Raw genomic sequence first — 20,490 nt, 5'->3', positions numbered from 1 at the left:
CTTTTAAAGGGTTTTGTATTTGTGTGTCTTATAGGCTACTGGGATCGGGTATATTCTATACTCAATGCTCATTATTTCGAATGCACTCGTACTGCTACGCAGGAAGGAGTACAATTACGCACTATTTTACAATGCGAGCTGACTGTGGGGTGTGTGGAACGTGGAGGGGCACGACCAAGGAATACATCAGAATGACGCAATGTTTTATCTACCAATGAAGATGGCATAGATTTGTAATGAGAATTGGAGTTGGAGTTGGATTTGGAAAAGAAAAATATGGAGATGGTGGCTCCTACAAAACACAGGAGCCGGCTACTCCGAAACACTTGAAATAAAAACCAGTAAGACTAAAAAGTTAGAGGCGCTGCAACGTCCACAAGAAATGTCATTAAAGCAGCTGTCGCACGCTGTCTAAGATCCCTCGGTCATTCTCCGAGGAGCTTCACAAAGACTAGAGGACGGTGGTCCAGAATGGTGGTAGTGAGAATTGTTCCACTTGAAAGTGTACTTTTCTCAGGAAGATATCACAACAGCACTATTATAAGTTCCAACACTGCATTAGCTTCTTGTGCGCACGCATCTGAAATATGACCAATACTGCTTCGCATGTGGGTGGCACTGCTATATGCGTCCCGGTGAGGTGTACCTCTACATGACGCTACCAAGTCGAAACTTCTCTCGTACGGCGTTGATTCAACAAAGAAATGCGGACGTTCCCGCAATATATTTCCTTCGACAATTGGGTGCGCTGGAGGTGACGTTCCCTTGACGCATTTCGCCTATTCAGCGGAAGGAAAGAAATGGCACGGATGAACACCGTTCCTTTTGTGTTACCCTTATGGCGACGGGATCTTTCATACGGCGAATAGAAATTTTTGCACTTTTAACGAAAAATATGACGGTGGCGGTTTCACGTCACACGTGCTGAACACTCGGCAACCAGGCTATGTTGGTGGAGGCTGTGGAAGAAATCAAACGATTGGAATGGCAAAGTGTGATAAACGTGAAAATAAAAGTAATATAAAAGCGAGCTGGAGCACTTGACGTGAGCAATATGTCCCTGAGCTTGAGGAAAAGACACAACACAAAACGAACAGATAACGCGTGGTAATAGGCGACGGAGTCTGGATTTTGGGTGAGGATACGGTCGTTAAATTCACCCAAAAGGCCTGGGTGTGCATTGGGTCGCGTGTAGCCACCGTGTTGAGCGAAATTTGCCTGCTTTTTGTTGGTCGTGCTATTGCTGACAACCTAGCAGGTCCCCCAAACAATAGCCCCATTCATATCAGAGCGTCGAACCGAAACGTTTTTCGGTTTGTTTCGGGTTCGGGTTCGGCCATAAAGGCTCGGCTCCGGAGTTCACCTATATCGATTCGATTAACCGTTCAGAGGCTGTAAACCGGTTTGGAACCGGTTCGAGGTTCTAATATGCTACAAAATTATACGTAGCCACTAAAAATGATACAGTATACGTTTTTGTGTGTGTGTGTGCATTCGTTTCTCTTTTTCAACCAACGTCCAGTTGGTTAAAAAAGAGAAATGAATGTACTTCTTTCTCGGTGATCATCCGCGTGCTTACCGTGTTCGAGACGTGTGTCTGTTTTTTTACTTTTCACAGGTTCCACTCGTGTTCAGGTAGGCAATACACACTGCCGTATTTCCTCGCGAGTGGCATGTCCGTGACGATAAATTTCCCCCACGCCCTATTCTAAGCGATTTTCACGGAACAAACTCGTCTTTAACTCCGTGCCTTTTCAGACTACAGAGATTTTTCCTCCGTGTCATGCCGAAATTCGTAGTGGCTAGAAAACAGATCAGCCATAGGCGCCGAGCTTTCATTTTGCGGGGGTGGGGCAGCGGACTTCGGACCAGGGGCGGACGCAAAGTGTATACGTGTCTGTGGGGAGGGAGGGGGGGGGTGACAAGAGCATGCACTTACAACAATAAATTCGGCCTTTCTGTAGACAGCAGCTACAACAACAATAGATGATGACGATGAGATGGGGTGTTTCACCGCGGTGGTGCGGTACCCTACCTCATTGCTCGTGGAACATTATGTGAAGTAGACATCTATTGTATTTCCTGTATACCCTATGTAAACTCAGTAAACTCTTCCTTTCTGTACATCAAATGCACAGACTTTCTGCATAACTATTATAGACCTCCTGATCTGCATGCCTCCTCTTCCTTTCTGTATACCAAGTGCACAGACTTTCTGTATAACTCTTATAGACCTCCTGTATCTTCCCGTCAGATGAAAGGGTGCATATTTTCTGTGCACTGTGTGTAGATTTTCTGGCTGGGTATTTTGTGACTATAAATTATGCGGTCATGACAGGTATCAATTTCCACTCTGTCCACGAAGTCTATTATCAAGGTACAGGTTCTGCATTGTATACTACTATATTTAATTTCCAATATTAGGAAACAACGCAACAGCACACATGCACAATAAATAACCCAGTGGGCATGTACAAGACGAAAAAAAGAAACGATAGATAAAAAGTGAATAGATAAAAGTGAAACGAAATAAGATTGGAAACAATTCCTGCGCCGTGGTGAAAAATGTGTTCCTTCGCACTGCGGACCGTCCTATGAACTCGTCTGCAATGGCATCAAGCTTTAATTGCGGGCGAGCTCTTTGTGGCCGTGCAGAAGCGCCACATGGTTCTGCCGTGTTTGGGACCAGCAAAAGGTAACGGCAGTGGTAACGGAAACAGAAACGGTATATTACCGAAATTAGACATGTTAACAATAACGGAAACGAAAACGCATACCAAAACGGCCCTCTATTACCGGAAACAGAAACGGAAACGAAAATTCTCATCCTGTATTAAATTCGGGTAATGGATATTCCTGCTGTGTGTGACATTTGAGTGACCTTTCATTTGATTTTTGTATTTTGAAGGCCCCATTCCGTATCATGCTCTAACTGCGAAGTCCTCGGGTCGAAGCCTCCGTACTGGCGGAAGTACCGCTCTGTCTGCCCCCGTCTTCACCAGGAGGTGCACTCTTCTCAATCATATATCGTTCTATGGGCGCGCGACTTCCGGCACATATAAAACCAAATAAGTCCTGGTTACACTATACATCATGTACACCTCGTGTAGCTGAGTCGAGCTAGAGAGCGCCACGTCTAATGACATGTAGGGGCGATTCATAAAAAACCCTCGGGCAGCGAACGTGTAAAGTTGCGACCTGCTGTACGACTGAAATGGTTGGTTCCTCTTATATTTTTACTTCTATGTGCCCCCGCGCTTTCGGAGAACACGGCCGGACACTTTGAAGGTTGCCACCCTCGACCTATAGCATGTATGGTGTCTGGATAGTGCTCCTAGAGTTTGGCGCAGAAACACGAGAGATCAGGCTATAGTGGTGGGTTCTCCAAATGGCTGTGTACAGCAAACAGGAAGCTATAAATTTCAGGGTTCGAAGACGGTTTGGTCAGCCCAGCTAACTTTCGTACGAGGGGGTATTGTTTTTGTCTTATTTTCATTGGGTGTGTAATTTAAGCCGTGCGAAAGCAAGGGCAGCATTGGCGACTATTAAAAACAACGCCATGAGCGGGAAAAGGGGAAAAGAGAGACTTGGCTAACGGACTCCAAGGCGAACGGATGTCCCAGGACGAACGTCTTGGCTGTACTTTGTAAATACCATCCTGTAAATAAACCTGTCGTGCAGTGACCGAGACGTTGCCCAATTTCATCATCGAACACCACGGAGGCAACAGGCAACGGCAAGCAGTGGGATCAGCAGAGAGAAGAAAACAGCGAGGCAACAACATATCAGCAACATTTACTGGACCCCGGCCACAAAAGAACATTAAATGACTTTCTATTTGGGGACATGGATGACAGACACTTAATGAAGTTGAAAAAGTAGAAAAATGTATAGTGCGCAACATTCACGTCATCGGGGTCGGCTATCAGGGAGGCAGACTGCTCAGTTCAACAACGACCACCGCTACTACTGGGCCGACTTCGCGTGAGCTGTAGGCCACGAAAAAAGATGGGAAAATTGTTTAGACAAGGTAGTGCCACGGTGAAAATGTGAGGGGCAGAGCAGCCCCTTTATATATGGCACTGGTATGATGATAGCGAGCTAATAATGAAAGATTTCACCGTGACACTTAACGTGAAATACTTACATGGAATAATAACAAACCGCCTCGGTAAAGTCTTTCCGTGACACTTGAAGTTCAACCCAACAGGGCAAGGTGACGACGATGTACCTCAAAGCACCGCTGAAGGAATGCCTCACGGTTATACGCCATGGAATGGAACGGGCGCACGCAGGTCTAAATATACAAGTCGCTCGCCTGGCTGCACCGATTTGTGCGGCTATGCGCTGTTGGCGCTTGGCCGTCGCCATAGCAGATGCGCTTCTCTCCCGGGCACGCCTGGACAATGTATCGCGTTCCGTAGTCGTGGTAGCGGTGTATTGGGTTGTACTGTGTGTATGTCATTCCGCACAAGACGGGGTCATGGTAAAAGGGCAACACGGGAGGGGGGGGGGGGAGTAACACTCTTAAAAATGAACTTCACCGCATAGCACGCTCCTAGCCAACCATCATGTCGAATGATATCCTTATGTGCCCTGATTTGCTGAAAACGGGAGGCGTACGCCATTTTTGTGACAATTATGAACCGCATAAGTGTCACAGAAAAGGCGTACGCCTACCGTTTTGAACAAATCAGGGCACATAGCGATATCATTCCAGATAATGGTTGGCTAAAAGCGTGCTATGCGGTGAAGTTCATTTTTAAGAGTGAATGCTAACGAGTGTCAATCGCATTAATCTGATGGCCCTAAATTTGCATTTCTTTCTGGTCGATGACGGAATGCAAGCAAGAGTGTAAGCAGCAATGATGGCCAGTAGTTAACTACATGTAGTTAAACTACTAGTTAAACTACCAGATTGTAGTTAAAAAGTAGTTATCAACTACTTGCAGAAATGTAGTTGCAACTACTAGTTAAACTACCAGATTGTAGTTAAAAAGTAGTTATCAACTACCTGCAGAAATGTAGTTGCAACAACTAGTTAAACTACTATTTTAAGTAGTTAACTACAGTAGTTAGGTTACTGAAGGCGCGAACTACTTCCGATTTTGCCGCAAGCTTTACGGCACGATTGTGCTTCCGACTTTTACCATACTTGTTTGACGAGAACGGAGGTGCAGAGCAATTGTGTCGTGCATGTGTACTAAATCTTCACTTTTAATGCTTGTCCAATGTCCAGTGAAGCCTCATTTGCTGTGAAATAATTATGCAACTTAGTTTATCGCGTAGGCACAGAAAGAATCCCGCCGCAAGCTTTGTATTTGACGACCGTAGCAGTGGCTTGAGCCAAAGTTTATCATTGTTTGTGATTCATATTTAGGTGTCCAAGAACACTACAAGGGATTGGTGCTGATGGACAACGTTAAGTAGTTATAGGTGTAGTTAAACTACATTGCAGTAGTTAAAGAAGTAGTTTTAACTACTCCCCTGAAAAGTAGTTGAACTACTAGTTAAACTACTCCATCACGAAGTAGTTAGTAGTTATAGTTAAACTACTGTAGAAGTAGTTAATGGCCATCACTGGTAAGCAGTGACATGAAGGAAGGCGGAAAGATTCGGTTCCCTTGGAGACGCAATACGAGATTAAGTGGAGATTTTTTTAATACAGGTTTTGTTGTGTTTAGTTGGGTTGCTGTTTGCTTTCGCGACGTGAGCTTTCCTTTTTGTGGTGCAGTTGTGTTATAGAGAGTGTCAAGTTTGGGTGCCTGATCACTCGGGGAGGCCTGGCCGTTATTTACAATGTCCGAGCCCGTGTGCCCGCTCCGTGAAAATTACTGATTGTCCGTTTCTTGCTAGGGTTTGTCGAGTATCCCCCCCCCCCCGCTTTGCATGCAGCTTCTGTCGCTCCCGCTCCTCGACGATATCAGGACGTTGGAATTTTGTTTACATCTCTGTTTCAAGTACATATTGCTAACGAAAGGAAAGTTAGGTAGCAAGCGAGCTGGTAGTGACGATCCATGACATGAAAACCCGAGACGAGGTAGGGACGAAAACAGACATACACAAACACGGTCTCAAGTCACGGTCTTGAGACCGTGTTTGTGTATGTCTGTTTTCGTCCCTACCTCGTCTCGGGTTTTCAAGTCATACATATTGCTGTTGCTCCATTAGCGGTCATGTCATGGATATTACAGTATTTTTGAAATTTGTACATATATTTTTTATGCACAAGTTATATTTTCACCTCTGTGTTGATAAAAGCCTGCAGTTAATAAATTGCAACATGGTCCAGCTTGCAATATTTCTTCTCGTAAATCATTTGTCACAGAAACGGAAGGCAAAAATGGCGCGATATGAACGTCTGAGAGTAATAACTTGAAATCACTGAATGGCGAAACGGCAGGCCAGGAAGACGGGCCTTACAATTCTACAGAAACAGCAGAAGCTGGTATTTCGCCTACGTCAAAAAACACTCTCTTCCCCTTCATCATTTTGCTCCTCTTTTATCAGTATCACGATGCACACGGACGAGGAATTTGGATGTGTGAAAGGGCACACCTACACAGCGAGCCAAGGGAAACGAGCCAGAGTACGACACCCCGAGAGTTGCTCGGCACGGGTACACGGTCTGTGAACAAACGTGCATGTGTGAACAGCACCATAAAGGGCCCGTTTCTCGCCCGTGAAAAACACTGGCGAGAAAAGCGGTAGTGTGAAACCGGCCTAATGCAAAGCTTTTTATCCGTGATATGTGCATAGGGACATTTTGTTGAGTTTCTCACTATACGACCCTATTGCGCAGGACGCAACATACTGTTTACCGGCGGCGAAACATACAACTTAAAAAAAACAGGTGAAGTACATCATCAACAGGTATACAGTAGATTTGCAGCTTCTTTGAACAATTACTAATTCTAATAATTTGTGGCTCTAAGTCGCGAGAAAACTAAGAAATAGCCCCATTGTTCATGTTACCATTCACATCACATCACGTACGGCTATGAGCTTCACAAAACGATGAAAAGTACACGGATACACGCAAGAAAATCTCATTGCTTTTGACGTGCTAGAAGACAATTGCGTCATTTTTTATTACACTCAGCTGAGCTTAACTTATGAGAGTATAGTTGAAATTTGATAGCTCTTTGATACTAGTGGACAATTGTGTCATTCTATATTAACTAGTGAGAGTATCGTTGAAATCCAGGAGGATCGTCAGACATGTTTGTCTGAATGGCAAAAAATCCTTCCTTATCTTCCGTCACACCCGGGTGTCAACCAGGCGGATGAACGTGAAATTGACAGCCGGATAGCTGATCCAAAGAGCGCATTGGTGTACTGCTCCACGCAAGAATTATGTAAACCGAAACCAATTAATTACCCGGAAAAATCACTAAGTCTCGACGCCTTTTTTCTCTTTGAATATTTTTTGCTGAAGGTCCCGATGAGTAAAACAGAGGTTCCGTAAGCGTGCGAAATAAAATTTCAAAGTGAAGATGCTTATTTAATTAGTGAGGGTATGCAAATGAGCCGTTCACTACACAGTTCACGGCCGATGTTCGATGGATCTTTACCAAAAAGAAATTTCTTCGATGGCGCCACCTGTTCAAGAATTATTCAGCCGGGGGATTTTCGTGAAACACCCTGTAGATATATATATATATTCCATACTATACACTCGAAAATCTTACCTACTCGTTACTCGTTAAAAACCCTACTCGTTACGCATGCAGAACTGATGGAGGTTGCATATGAGACTAGGGTTAAAGCATATTTTTAACAGCAAGGTTCGATGTGCCTATAGGCAGAATGAAATTGAATTACCTCAAACAAGTTGTACATAAATTGATTTCACCTTGTAACGTGCGTTTCGTTGTCTCGTAAATGAATTCAACTGGCTCGTGACTGCAAATGAACGTAGTCCAACTTATGCGTTCATTTATTCACATCCGGTCGCTAACGTAGCCTTTTCCACTCAGCAGAAGTCTCATGTGATATGATGCGCTCCTGTAACACGAGAGCGTTGTTTACTGCTTTTCTTCGCTCCTTCCGAACGTCATTAAGAGTGCAGGTTTTTCCGGAGCGTGGATGTTGCACATATGCCGTACGTCACACTCCTTCCCATAAGCTCGCGTATCCCTACGCCAGCCCTTTCTATGCATGTCAACACAGAAAATAATGATGCGCCTAGGGTTGGCGGCTTGTTGACAATTCTGTTCAGCTCATATGAAAGTCCTTCTACGTGCGGGTGGTGGTGGTGATGGAATTATTGCCGTAGTGGGCTACGGTTAGGCGGGCAACGTCACGACTATCGCAGGAGTTGCATCCTCAGCCGACTTTACAGGGAACTGTGCCGACATTTGCTTTAAAGCGTTTGAGAAAACCCGGGGAAAACGCCCGGAAAGCACAGCCGGAGCCCGGATTCAAACCTGGGTCTTCTCCAAGTCTCGGCGTGAAATCATGAGTTGCTGTACAATGCACGTATTTACAGAATATGCAAAATACTTGATATGAACTATGCACAAATGCACACGGCACCGTGCTTGCGTACGGTCAAAGCAAAATATATCGTAAAAAGCATACACTACATACTACAGGAACTACATAATGGTCACTAATATACGAGACAGGTAACACTATAGAAGAGAAACGCGCAACGCACGAATAGAATATTTCGAGGGACCTGAATTTTGCATTGCACGTTCCCTAATCCCTATGGTTAATGATGAAAACTCCTCGGCCAGTCTGACGCCGACATTCAACCTTAAATGGGAAAGCGGAAAACTACTGTAAAATGACGAAATAATGTTTGAATGAGTGCAGAGGAGATGTTGAATGCAAGAAAACGTTGAAGTTCGACACCAGTGACTTACAATCGAATTTTATGTTCAGCGCTTTCATTGACGTGACGTCACAGTTTCTTCATTCATTTAAATTACGTCACCAGTTGGCAACATAACGTATCGGTTTATCATATCTCCGCATAGTCGTCAGCCGCCATTTATCCTGACATCAAGAAAGGCGTAGTAGTTTACGTTACCGTGAGAGCCAGAGAAAAAGAATGTGGTCATGCTGTTCATATTTGTTTTAAAGACACCCTGTATGCTGGAGGGTCACTGTAGTCTCAAAATCAGTCGAGGCCCGAGACTGCAGCTTTACTGTATAGACTGTATTAAACTGCTTTATTCTATAAGTTTGTAGTCAATTAATCCGGAATTGTTACAGTGCACCACTTCATAAATGTAGTCCGAGACAGCTGAAAAGTTGCAGTCATAGAACTGTGCCAGTGGAGGATGTAACGAAAATATGGCGGATGCTTGGCGCAGGGGAGAGTTTCACATTCTTCAGCGTCTACCACAACGCGCTGCCCTCGACAGACAACAACTTTATTGTGAGATGACGAATGGGGAGGTTCATCGCCAGGGGCGATACTCTACCCCATTGCTGGTGGTGATGCGGCAAATGAAATAATGAGCCCTTTCCCAACAAGGATCTAAGTCCTATGGTATCCAGAAAGGTGAACAAAGCTTTGAGGGTAGAGCGTTGGTGGGCTGGATGTGGTCAGGGACCAAGCAATTTTGTGAAAGAGAGGGGCGAGACTCCAGCTCGTAAATGAATCCGGAGAGTACGGTTCGGGAAGGTGTGGGCAATGGAGGTCACCTGATACCGGAGCCGTTTTCAGAACAAAGATCCGTTCGATAGATCGTCCGCAAAAGATCGTGAAGGAACACCTTTTTCTTTTCTTTTTTTTTTTTTTGTTTGTTCATTGCTTATCTCTAGAGACGCGCCTTTCCTTCACCCCCGATATGAGAGGGTGAAAGAGCACACTATCGCATCTTGCGTCCTCGAAAAAGATTAAAAGAAAACAGAAAATGCAACACAAGACAATGGCAGTTCCGATAGAGCCACTGAATACATTTGTGTTTGTTTTGTTTCCGCAAGTTAAAGCTCATCTTCGACGCATGAGGCGGCACTGTGCTGCTTCAGCCTCACATATTGGGGGTGAAGGAAAGACGCGTCTCCGAAGATGCGCAATGAACAAAATAAAGAAAAAAAATTGTTTCCTTCACGTGTATTTTCGCGAACGGTCTATCGAACGGATTTTTGTTCTGAAAATGGCTCCGGTATCAGGTGAACGAAGAACTCAGATGTTCTCACTGGGACAACTTCGTAGCTTTTATAATTAAAAAGTCAGTAATTATTGAAAGTTAACTAAGACATTGCCTTAGGAGTTTGCTAATGCCCTCCTAAGGAGTTCCCTTCGGCATATGCTATATTGCTATTTAAATCATCTCGGAATAAGTGACATATATACAGGGTGTTTCACCTCAGGTGATAAAAAATTCTAACTGGCTACGTACTCGCCGGAGGATTGTCGGACTTCCGGCAATTACCATCTGGAAACTTTTGCCACCATTGAGGAAGGCTTTGGACAATTTTTAATTGCGGGAAATTTATTTTTTAAATTGAACTTTGAAAATTGCCAAGCGAACCTCACTTTTTTACAGAAATATGAAGTCCTCCACGGATAACCACAGACCCAACCGGAACTATGCACAGTATCACAACAGAAATAGTCTAGAAAAATTCGTAAAAATTCGGCTTTAGCCCCGCCTGCTTGATTGTCGCAAAGAAAAGCGCACGGTATTTGCGGGGAGAGGAGGAAGTGTTCCCGCCTCTTGTTTTACCTTCCTTTGCGCCGCGTTGACCTTGATGCTGGTGACAACCGACTTATCACAAAGAAAACAAAACAACCGTCTTACCACAAAGAAGCCAAGACAAATGAAGGCGGGGACACTTTTTCGTCTAGACGCAGATTTCGCGTGCACTTCTCTGGGAAAATCAAGCAGGCAGGCAGGGCTAAAGCGTAATTCTTACTAATTTTTTTTTTTTACCATTTCTGTTGCGATACTGTGCATAGTTTTGTTTTTTGGGGGGGAGTCTGCGGTTATCTGTGGAGGACATCCTATTGCTGTAAAAAAGTGAGGTTCGCTTGGCAATTTTCAACGTTCAATTGAAAAATAAAATTATATCAATTAAAAATTGTCTAAAGCCTTCCTCAATGATGGCAAAAGTTTCCAGAAAGTAAATGCCGAAAGTCCGACAGTCCTCCAGCGAGTACGTCGCCAGTTATAATTTTTTATCACCTTAGGTGAAATACCCTGTATTTCAAAGAAATATGTTCGCATTTGTATGTTTCCTCGTACTATCTTGAGCGAGAACGCTTGCTCTTTCGCTATCTCTCTGTGTGCTCGCCCACCTGTCACCCGGGTTTTTGACGCACACAAAGACGGGTATAATCTGCGTGAATGCAGAGTAACGACCACAATAACACGTTAATTTTCTACTCGTGACTCAAACACATTTGTAGTCGAGTAATTGGTAACATTAATCAATTACTTTTTTTCGAGTAACGGGCACAAGTCAAGGGGGGGGGGGGGCGTCGAAGTAGCTTTCCGTTGTTGCCAGCACACGAGTGTCGTCACGACTATAGCCGACAAAAAATATACATTAGAGTTGATGAGATCGATATCAGGCATTGGAATGATGAACAATACTGATGGGACGAAGGTGCCCTGTGGATGAGAAGTGCACTAGAGCGGTCTTTCCGCGACGCAAGTTTCTTGAAGAAAACGCACGAGGTTGCGAGTTTTTGTAATTCGTTCTGCATAACAGCCTTCGGGGAAGAGGACGCCCGTCACTGTGTCAGGCCTGGACTGTGAAAGGTGAGCTTTTCGCATAGTATGGTATGCGCGGCATTCTGTCAGTATATGTTCGATAGTTTCCGGATCATAACCGTGACCGCAGCCGGAATCCTCCCTGGAGCCGATCTTGAACAGTTGCGAGTTCGTGACCGCAGATCACGTGCGTAGCCGATGGTCTGCATGACTCGGGGAAGGCCTTTCATCATGTATTACATCATTTCATCTTTCATCAGGCCTTCCATCCTGTTGTTATCTGCCCAGGGGGCTTAATCTCTTCTACCGCTCGCGAGCTAACGAGGGGCGGGGCTCTCGTTAACATGGGCAGCGTTTCACGTTTCACGTGATGCGCTTTTTTCGTTAACGGGACAAAGGCGTAATCTCTTGCTCGCGTAATGACCAACGGTGTCGTCTGCCTAACGAGTGCTCTCAGGCTTCGTCGCCTATATGGCTCATGATCTAACTAAGCGCGAGGCACTCGTGAACTCGAGCACGTGCTGTATGACGCGCTCTTTTCGTTAACGTGACAGAGGCGTAATCTCCCGGTCCTGTAACGATCCAACGAGATCGTTTTCCTTACGAGTGGGTCTACCCACTCGAATGCTAAACAGTTCGTTTGGAGATGGAGATTTGCGGAAACGGAATTCCTGCGGGAGCGTGTACTGCGCAACGACTGTGTACAAAATCACATCCTTTCCATTTCATCGTATTTACACCAGTGGTTACATCAGGGCTGTAAGATATTTTCGAGAAGATGCAGATCAAGACGACAAAGAAGATGAAGAAGTGACAACGGCAAGCCATGTGAGCTATCCAAACCTTTCTTTCCTTTCTTTTTTTTTCTTTCTTAATAAACATATACCCCTCGCCCCACTCCTCCCATATCAACCCCATAACAAAATCAAACAACGAAATTGGTGAGAAACATTGCAACCTCGTTGGCAGCTATACCTCGTTCAGAGCGGTTTCATCACAGCACGTAAGAGCTCGTAGCGAGCCCGATAACCCGAACGAGGAAGCTCTACGAAGAGAAGAAACTGTGACCACAGCAAAGCGTCGATAAGGTTCCTCGTTTCGCTATTCCTAACGACTCGCTGACGTTGAAGCTGCCAAAGGGAGATGGCGGAATGATTCTTCGCTTGGACCATAACACAAGCGGCTAACCGTGCCCCATGGACTCGATGGCGTCAGGATGCCTTTCAACTGGACGAGACAGACTTTGTAAAGTTGTTTTGTCCGCCAAAAAACGCTGTGCGCACCGTTTGTGAAGACTTGCCACCATACTTCCCACCGTCTTGATAGCTACGTGTGTAGTGACGAACAGCTACGGCGAATTGGATGTCATTAGTAGTTTTCGAACTCTTTTCTTTTAGAGTACATTGCGGACATAGTGTTGATGAAAGATGAAAGTCACTGAAAAGGTTAGCCAGCTGTAGGAGTCGAACCCACATCTTCTGGATTGCCGGTCCAGGGCTCTACCAATTGAGCTAAGCTAACACGCCTTCTCAGCGACTTCCAGGGTGCGTCATCTGAATGGACAAACCAGCCACTCTCTCCCACTCATCCTCCTTTCACTCTTACATTTTTGCTCACTCATACACACATTCATACGACGGGATCGACGCAGGCGGCAACTGTTGAACATGAGAGAACTGATGTTCTGAGGCTGGAACAACATAGAAGGGACAAATACATACAAAGCCTCAATTTGCCGAAGAAATTAACGGTGAAAGATGAAAGTCACTGAAAAGGTTAGCCAGCTGTAGGAGTCGCACCCACATCTTCTGGATTGCCGGTCCAGGGCTCTACCAATTGAGCTAAGCTAACACGCCTTCTCTGCGACTTCCAGGGTGCGTCATCTGAATGGATGTGGGTTCGACTCCTACAGCTGGCTAACCTTTTCAGTGACTTTCGTCTTTCATCGTTAATTTCTTAGGCAAATTAAGGCTCTGTATGTATTTGTTCCTTCTATGTTGTTCCAGCCCCAGAACATCAGTTCTCTCATGTTCAATAGTGTTGATGTTGTGATGAATGTGAAGAGCAAATCATTCTGTACATTTCCTGAGGTAGAGTCTCTTGAATAGCTCCATAACGTTATTTTGCATTCCGGCGCTAACACGAATTCCAGAAAGTTCACTAACGCTATGTGCAGGCTCACTAGAAAAACGTATTATTGCACTGTAACTTTATTTTAAGTCTGCTGTTTATGAAGCCTGACAGTCTGTTGTTTATGGCTGCGCGTTTTACTTTCATGCTTGAAGGAAAAATTTACAGAGAGTTACTCAAATAAGTGTTTACGCTGAGGAGAAAGGGCAGCCTTCTTGGCTTTCTTCTTCTGATAACATTCATACCACTACGTCTTCATTTTCTGGTCTCGGACTCCCATGTGCCCTAGAACTCAGCACACACTACTTCTCATGTCATACTTAAGACGATTCTCACCCGACACCATCGTTGGGGCAGGAATATGATTTACAATTTTCGCGTACTGCACGACGATTATACTTACAGTGACATACTTTTTTGTTCATTATTTTTTCACGACCAGCGAGCCATATAATGGGGCGGGAAGAAGAAGATGATGATGGACGAGCATGGGAACGAACATTGGAATGGAACGAGCATGTATTAGAGAGAGCACGAGAATGCGAGCTATCGGAACAAGAAAAAAAAAAGAAAAGGACTTTCAGTCGTGTCGTTCGTCATTTGTTCCGATAGCTCGCATTCTCGTGCTCTCATACGCTCTAAAAACAGAGCTTCACCGCATAGCACGCTGTGCGCCAACCATTGCCACGAATGATAGGGTTATCGCTTCGGATGCGAGGAGAGCATGGGGCGTACGCCTTTTTGTGGCAATTTGGGTATATGGTAATTCCCACAAAAAGGCGTACTCCTCCCTCTCTCCTCGAATCAAAAGCGATAGTCCTATCGTTCTCGGCAATGATTGGCGCACTACGTGCTATCCGGTGAAGTTCTGTCTGGGGTTTTTCCTGGGTTTTCCTCAGACGCTTTCAGACATATGTCGGCACAGCTCCCCTAGAAGTCGGCCCAGGACGCACATTTCCCCAGGGCGTCAGTCGTGACGTTGCCCATATACGTGAGGCCGACAACGGCAAGCCCTTTCACCACCACCACCACCATCTGTTTTTAGAGTGTACATGTTCATTGCGTTCCAATGTTCGTTCCCAGGCTCGTTCATCATCTTCTTTTTCTTCCCGTCTCAATATATGGCTCGCTAGTCGTGTGAAAATAATGAACAAACATGTACGTCACTGTAAAGATAATCGTCGAGCAATACGCAAAAGATTGTAAATCATTTTCCTACCCTGACGATGGTGTCGGGTGAGAATGGTCTTAAGTATGATACGAGAACTAGTGTGTGCTGAGTTCTAGGGCACGTGGGAGTCCGAGACCAGAAAGGAAAGACGTAGTGGTATCAGCAGTATCAAAAGAAAAAAGTGGAGGTGCCCGTTCTCCTCAACGTGTACACTTCGATCATTAACTTTATGTAATTTTTTCCTTCAAGCATGGAAGTACAACGCGCAGCCTTACTGTCAGGCCTCATAAACAGTGCGAACAGCATTTCTTCCCGGACGGAACAACTTTACAAAATCTATCTGGTCCAGTTGAAAGGCATCCTGACGCCTAAAATAAAATAAATTCGCAGTGCAACGTTTTTCTAGTGAGCTTAAACAGAACGTTAGTGAACAGTTTTAATTCCATGTTAGTACCGCGAAGCAAGAGAATGTTATGGAACTATTCAAGACAATCGACCTCAGAAAATCCACAGAATCCTTTGCTCTTCACGTTCATTACTACATCAACACTATGTCCGCAATGTACTATTAAAGAGAACAATTCGAACACTACTATATGCATTCATTTCGCCTTTGTTGTTCATCACAACACCCGTAGCTATCAAGACGGTGTGAAGTACACGGTCGCAAGTCCTCACAAACGGTGCGGAGAGCGTTTCTTGGCGGACGGAAGAGCTTTACAAAATCTGTCTCGTCCAGTTGAAAGGCATCCTGACGCCATCACGTCCATGGGGCACAGTTAGCCGCTTGTGTGATCGCCCAAGCGAAGAATCCCTCCGCCATCTTTCGTGGGCAGCTTCAACGTCAGCGAGTCGTTACGAATAACGAAACGAAGAAACTTATCAACGCCCTGCTGTGGCACAATCTCTGCTCCTCGTTTAGCTTCTTCGTTGAGGCTATCGTGCTCGTAACGAGCCGTTACGTGTTGTAATGTCACCGCCCTGAACGAACTACGGCTGCCAACGAGGCTGCAATCTTGTCGACCAATGAGGTTGTTTAATTTTGTTTGAATAGCTCGCATGGTTCGTCTATGGTTTGTCTATGGCTCGTCGTTGTTAGTTCTTCGTCTCTTTCTCGTCTTCATCTGCATCTTCTCGAGAATATCTCACAGCCCTCATGTAACCACTGGTGTAAATACGATGAAAGGGGGAGCATGTCATTTTGTACACAGTCGTGGAGCAATACATGTTCGTTTCTGAAGAAACTCCTTTTCGGCAAATCTCCAAATGAAGATGTTTCGCATTTTAACGAGTGGGTAGACCCACTAGTTAGGCAAACGATTTAATTTGATCGTAACTGGACCGAGAGATTACGCCGCTGTCACTTTAATGAAAAGAGCGCGTCATACACCACGTGCTCCAGCTCCCGGGTGCGTCGCGCCTCGTTAGATCATGAGCCGTGTAGGCGATGAATCCTGTGAGTACGTGAACACATTCGTTAGGCAGACGACACCGTCGGTCGTTACGCGGGCAAGGGATTAAGCTTTTGTCCCGTTAACGAAAAACGCGCGTCACGTGTCACGTGAAACGTGTCACATGTTCGTGTTAACGAGAGCTCCGCCTCTCGTTGGCTCGCGAACGATGGAAGTCATTAAGCCCCCAGGGCAGATAACGATATCATTCGATACCATGGTCGGCTAGGAGAATGCTATGCGGTGAAGTTCATTTTCATTGTATCACAGAATCCTTGAAAAACCACATCGCAAACTTGATAGAATTCCCTGCTTCAGTAACACAATTTGATGTTTTAGCGCTTTAGCGTTGGTCGACAGCGTGTGACATTCATGTGTGAGATTTAAAGTAATCGAGGTCGATTACTTTGATGAGAATGGGGCTCTAGAAGTGTTCAAATTCTTGAAGGAAGCAGGAACACAAAGAACACACACACACACACACCGAGAGCTCCCCGATGAAATTTACTTCTTTGGTACGCGCAGTGGTTCAACGCATCCCAAATCAAGTTGCTCAGCCATTCTCGACTATGGTGACTTGACAGCCATTGTTGGGTCAGTGGCTGTGACACAGAGCCCTTCTTCAGTTTAATGGACACTGTTGCACTATTCGCAAACTCACCGACGCCTCTAACGCGATGTTCAGATTCACGCGATATCCAAAGCAACAGTTCGAAACATTATGTCGTGGTGTGTCCCTTGATCAATAAGTGCAGGTCATCTACTATCGTTCGGCAGTGTTCGTGTCTTGTTTGTTCGGTTAATCAGAAGTTAAATAAATTATTGGTTAGTTCTGTATAAGCAACGTTTCACAGTTCTTAGCGAACACGTCCTAACGCTAAGCGCAGCGATACGAACAATCCTGAGGAAATGTTATTTCCATGTATCTTTATCGTAGCTCCACTGGACCTAGAGCATTGGACCACATATATGCGGCTGGTACAGGAAGTCTTTAACCTAGCCTGAAAACCCTGGGTCTCCGAGTTGTCTGAAGACGAAACCCTCCAGAGCACACAGGGAAAAAAAATCACTATATTCAGTAGTTATGTTTACTCACTTTCTGATGTTTTCTTCAAACTGGGGGACCGAAAATAGGACATTCGTGGTCGGAAATAAAGGGCCCGGCATTAAATATATTTTCATAGCTACGTACGCACATGTATCCTGCTCACTCCAAGCACTACTCATTTTCAAGCGGACGTTGTACTCACACGTGCTGCTTCGCTTGAAGTCGACGAGAACTGCTTTATCGTTGTGACCGTTTATCTGACGTGAGAAACAGCAGATGGGATGCGAAGCTCTATCCGCCGAAGCAGGCCTATCAGAATACAGTCTTGGATGATATCGTCCAAGCAGGGCGCCAACATCCTAAACATCTTGTCTGCTGAACTTTGTGCCATGAGATATTGCCTGACCCTTTATTCTTTAGTTACAGAAACGTGCAGTATATCCGTCGAACACTCTAGAAATACTATTCGAGACGCAAAGATGTCGATAAAACATATACTGCCTGCAGAACAAATAAATAAAATGCGAGCAAGCTTGTGTAGGCTACTTGTTAGTATCACTTGCCCAAGTCTGGGAGATATGAACAAACGAAACACCAAGAGACGGGACGAGTATTACCCATCAAAGCAAGTAATCTTCGGGAATGAAGAACACAATAAGCGCGATACCCGCGGGTTCTTTATTCTGTCCATTTCAGCATGCCTCACTGATTTTCTCGTCACAAAACTTTCATAGAATAATGATGAGAATAATAATCATGAATGAGAAGTCACCAACAGAGAATCATCGCACCGAGCTGATTTGAACACGTACTCAAAACTGGCCCCTCACCTTAACTTCGAAAAGGCGGAAACTTTGGCATGTGAGCATAGGTGGGGGTACGAAAATTTCGGGAATCTTGGTGCATTCATGCTGATAACAGTGCTTGCAACAGCCACAAGGGGCCCCTATCGGAATGCTACAGGAACATGACGAAGGCATAAAGCTGGCCTCGGATCTGTACTATTTCGTTTTGTGTTTGTCTGATGAGGACACCCGCATTGTTACGTCGAAACGTTACGAGTAAATTTTGTTGCCTCTTGTGTCTTTTTTCGTCACACAGTAATGAGTAGAATGTGAGCTTTCTTAGACTGATATCACACGAGATTTTTGTTTATACGAGCGTGATATGAGTACACATTCTGAAACAAAGAAGAAAGAAAGTTGTTCCCCTCGCCTAAGCGGAAGTTTTTTTTAAATATATATATTGAATCTCACGTCAGTAATCGACATAGTGCGGTTGAATAAGGTGACAGGTGCAAAACGACGCATTTGAACGAGAATCGTTTGTGCGCGCACTCACAGTACGCTAAGATAACTGCGCAACTTTTAGTATAGGGCACATGTGACAGTTCGTCGTTAGTCTTAGGTGCCAGTAATACTGCGGTATCAAACACGTTTCAAGGTTGTTACTCGACCATCTGTTGCAGAGAAAACGTATTAGAGTCATTCCAGCTCAAACGCCCCAGCGGTGTTGCTCGACCAACGCCGACTTCGGAGAAAAAATATATGATGTTGGGTCATTCGTAAACGTGCACCAGAGAAAATATATTTTTGCCAACGCAGTGTAGAACGGCCGTAGGGCGGGATCGAATGTCGGCTCCGGGCGAAAAAGCAGGGCGCGCTTTGGCGCTTGTGGAGGGAACACGGCTGTAAATAAATGAAAATTTTGAATTAGATCGCTTTTAGGAAGGGTACTGTCATCTCTGACAGCTTCCATACGTCAAGCAATCAGCGTATTAAAACATACTGGACAAGCAAAGTCAGCGCACATTGTGCCAAGTTTGGATTTTTTTCCCTTAACAACGGTTGGATAAAATCAGCCGATTATATTTTTATCCGATAGTAAAGTACCAATCCATTGCACAGAAAAATACTTTAGGTTATGCGACAAATGTTTTATTTTCTAAAAGATAGCGAAGTTGACCGTTAGAGCGAATATTGGCAAATTCGGCGTGCAAAAAAGGGGCATTGGTGGACGAGTTACTGATCCGAATTTGCCACCCAGGTACTCATCAATATCCCGGCTACCAATACTGAAGGTATCTCCAGGGCGTTTTTTGTTGATCGCGCGCGACGAATTTTTGAAGTTGCCATAGTACGAGAAACATGAAATGGCGCGGAGCAATGCTTTCACGACATGCAGCGGCGTCACATGTGGCCTTTTCAACTGTTTTTGTTTTTGTTTTTGAAACTGTCGGAAGAATAGCATGATGAAAGACAAACTTTAATCTGTATCAAACAACTGAGTTGCAGAGTGGAGGCATCATGACCCCTGTATTTCCTGGGGCATACTGCGGACGTTATACAATACTTACGCCCTTATTACACGGCGAGCCCTTTCACCACCACGACCTCAACAGCCACGCCCTTATTAAGCCTTTCTGGACCTACAACCGTGGGTCGTTTGAGTAGTACTCATATTTGGTTTCAGATCTCCTTTTGTGGCCTTTAATTTCCTGGCTTTGCGAGCCATTCTTTCCGGAGCTCCAGAAAAGTTCATGATTCGCTGTTTTGAAGATCGCGGGTTCGATCCCGGCCGAGGGCGGTAGCAATGTGGGGGAGCTAAACATTGTTTCCAGCACCGTGTGTCGGAGATTTCCGGCGCTCGTCAAAAGAACCCCAGGTGGTCCAAATCCGCAAATTATCCGTAGTCCTACCTTGCGGCACATGCAACATGTCGCCACACTGCGCAGACAAACCATACGTGTGACATCGCGATACCATTATTTGTTTTGACCACAAGGCAGGCGCCAGTGTAAATAATGCAGTCCTTTTACCAACAGAAACGTCATCTTCATAGTTTTTCTTGAGTTCGTGCAGGAGCTTCTCGTAATCATGTGTCAGCTCTATTTTGTCATCTGTGTCTGTGGCAACAGGTACTTCCAGTCCGAGCCCTTTGGCCACGATAGACTCTGCGCGCGTTTGCAACCTCATCAGCATTTTTCTTGCGTACCGTTGCCGTCGGGCCATC

The 20,490-nt window shown here is 45.0% G+C and overlaps 1 protein-coding gene across 4 annotated transcripts in view; it reads right to left on the bottom strand.

The window, feature by feature from the left end:
• The window catches only part of LOC135373244 (cathepsin B-like), a 36,189-nt gene extending 18,402 nt beyond the window's left edge, over positions 1 to 17,787 (bottom strand). The window contains exon 1 of one of the 4 annotated variants that reach the window (XM_064606472.1): positions 17,683 to 17,787. Coding sequence is in view for 1 of the 4 variants with exons in the window: in XM_064606471.1 (XP_064462541.1) it covers positions 7,825 to 7,842 (18 nt within the window). In the remaining 3 variants the exon portion in view is untranslated. Of the gene's footprint in view, positions 1 to 7,824; positions 7,951 to 17,526; positions 17,590 to 17,682 lie in introns of those variants that run through there. The other 3 variants (XM_064606474.1, XM_064606473.1, XM_064606471.1) reach the window with 3 other exon arrangements.
• Between the last annotated feature and the right edge of the window lie 2,703 nt (positions 17,788 to 20,490).

Source organism: Ornithodoros turicata, unplaced genomic scaffold, assembly GCF_037126465.1.
Source record: "Ornithodoros turicata isolate Travis unplaced genomic scaffold, ASM3712646v1 Chromosome23, whole genome shotgun sequence".
Lineage (NCBI taxonomy): Eukaryota > Metazoa > Arthropoda > Arachnida > Ixodida > Argasidae > Ornithodoros > Ornithodoros turicata.
The sequence above is the reverse complement of the archived record's forward strand: the minus strand, read 5'-3'. Positions and strand labels throughout refer to the sequence as shown.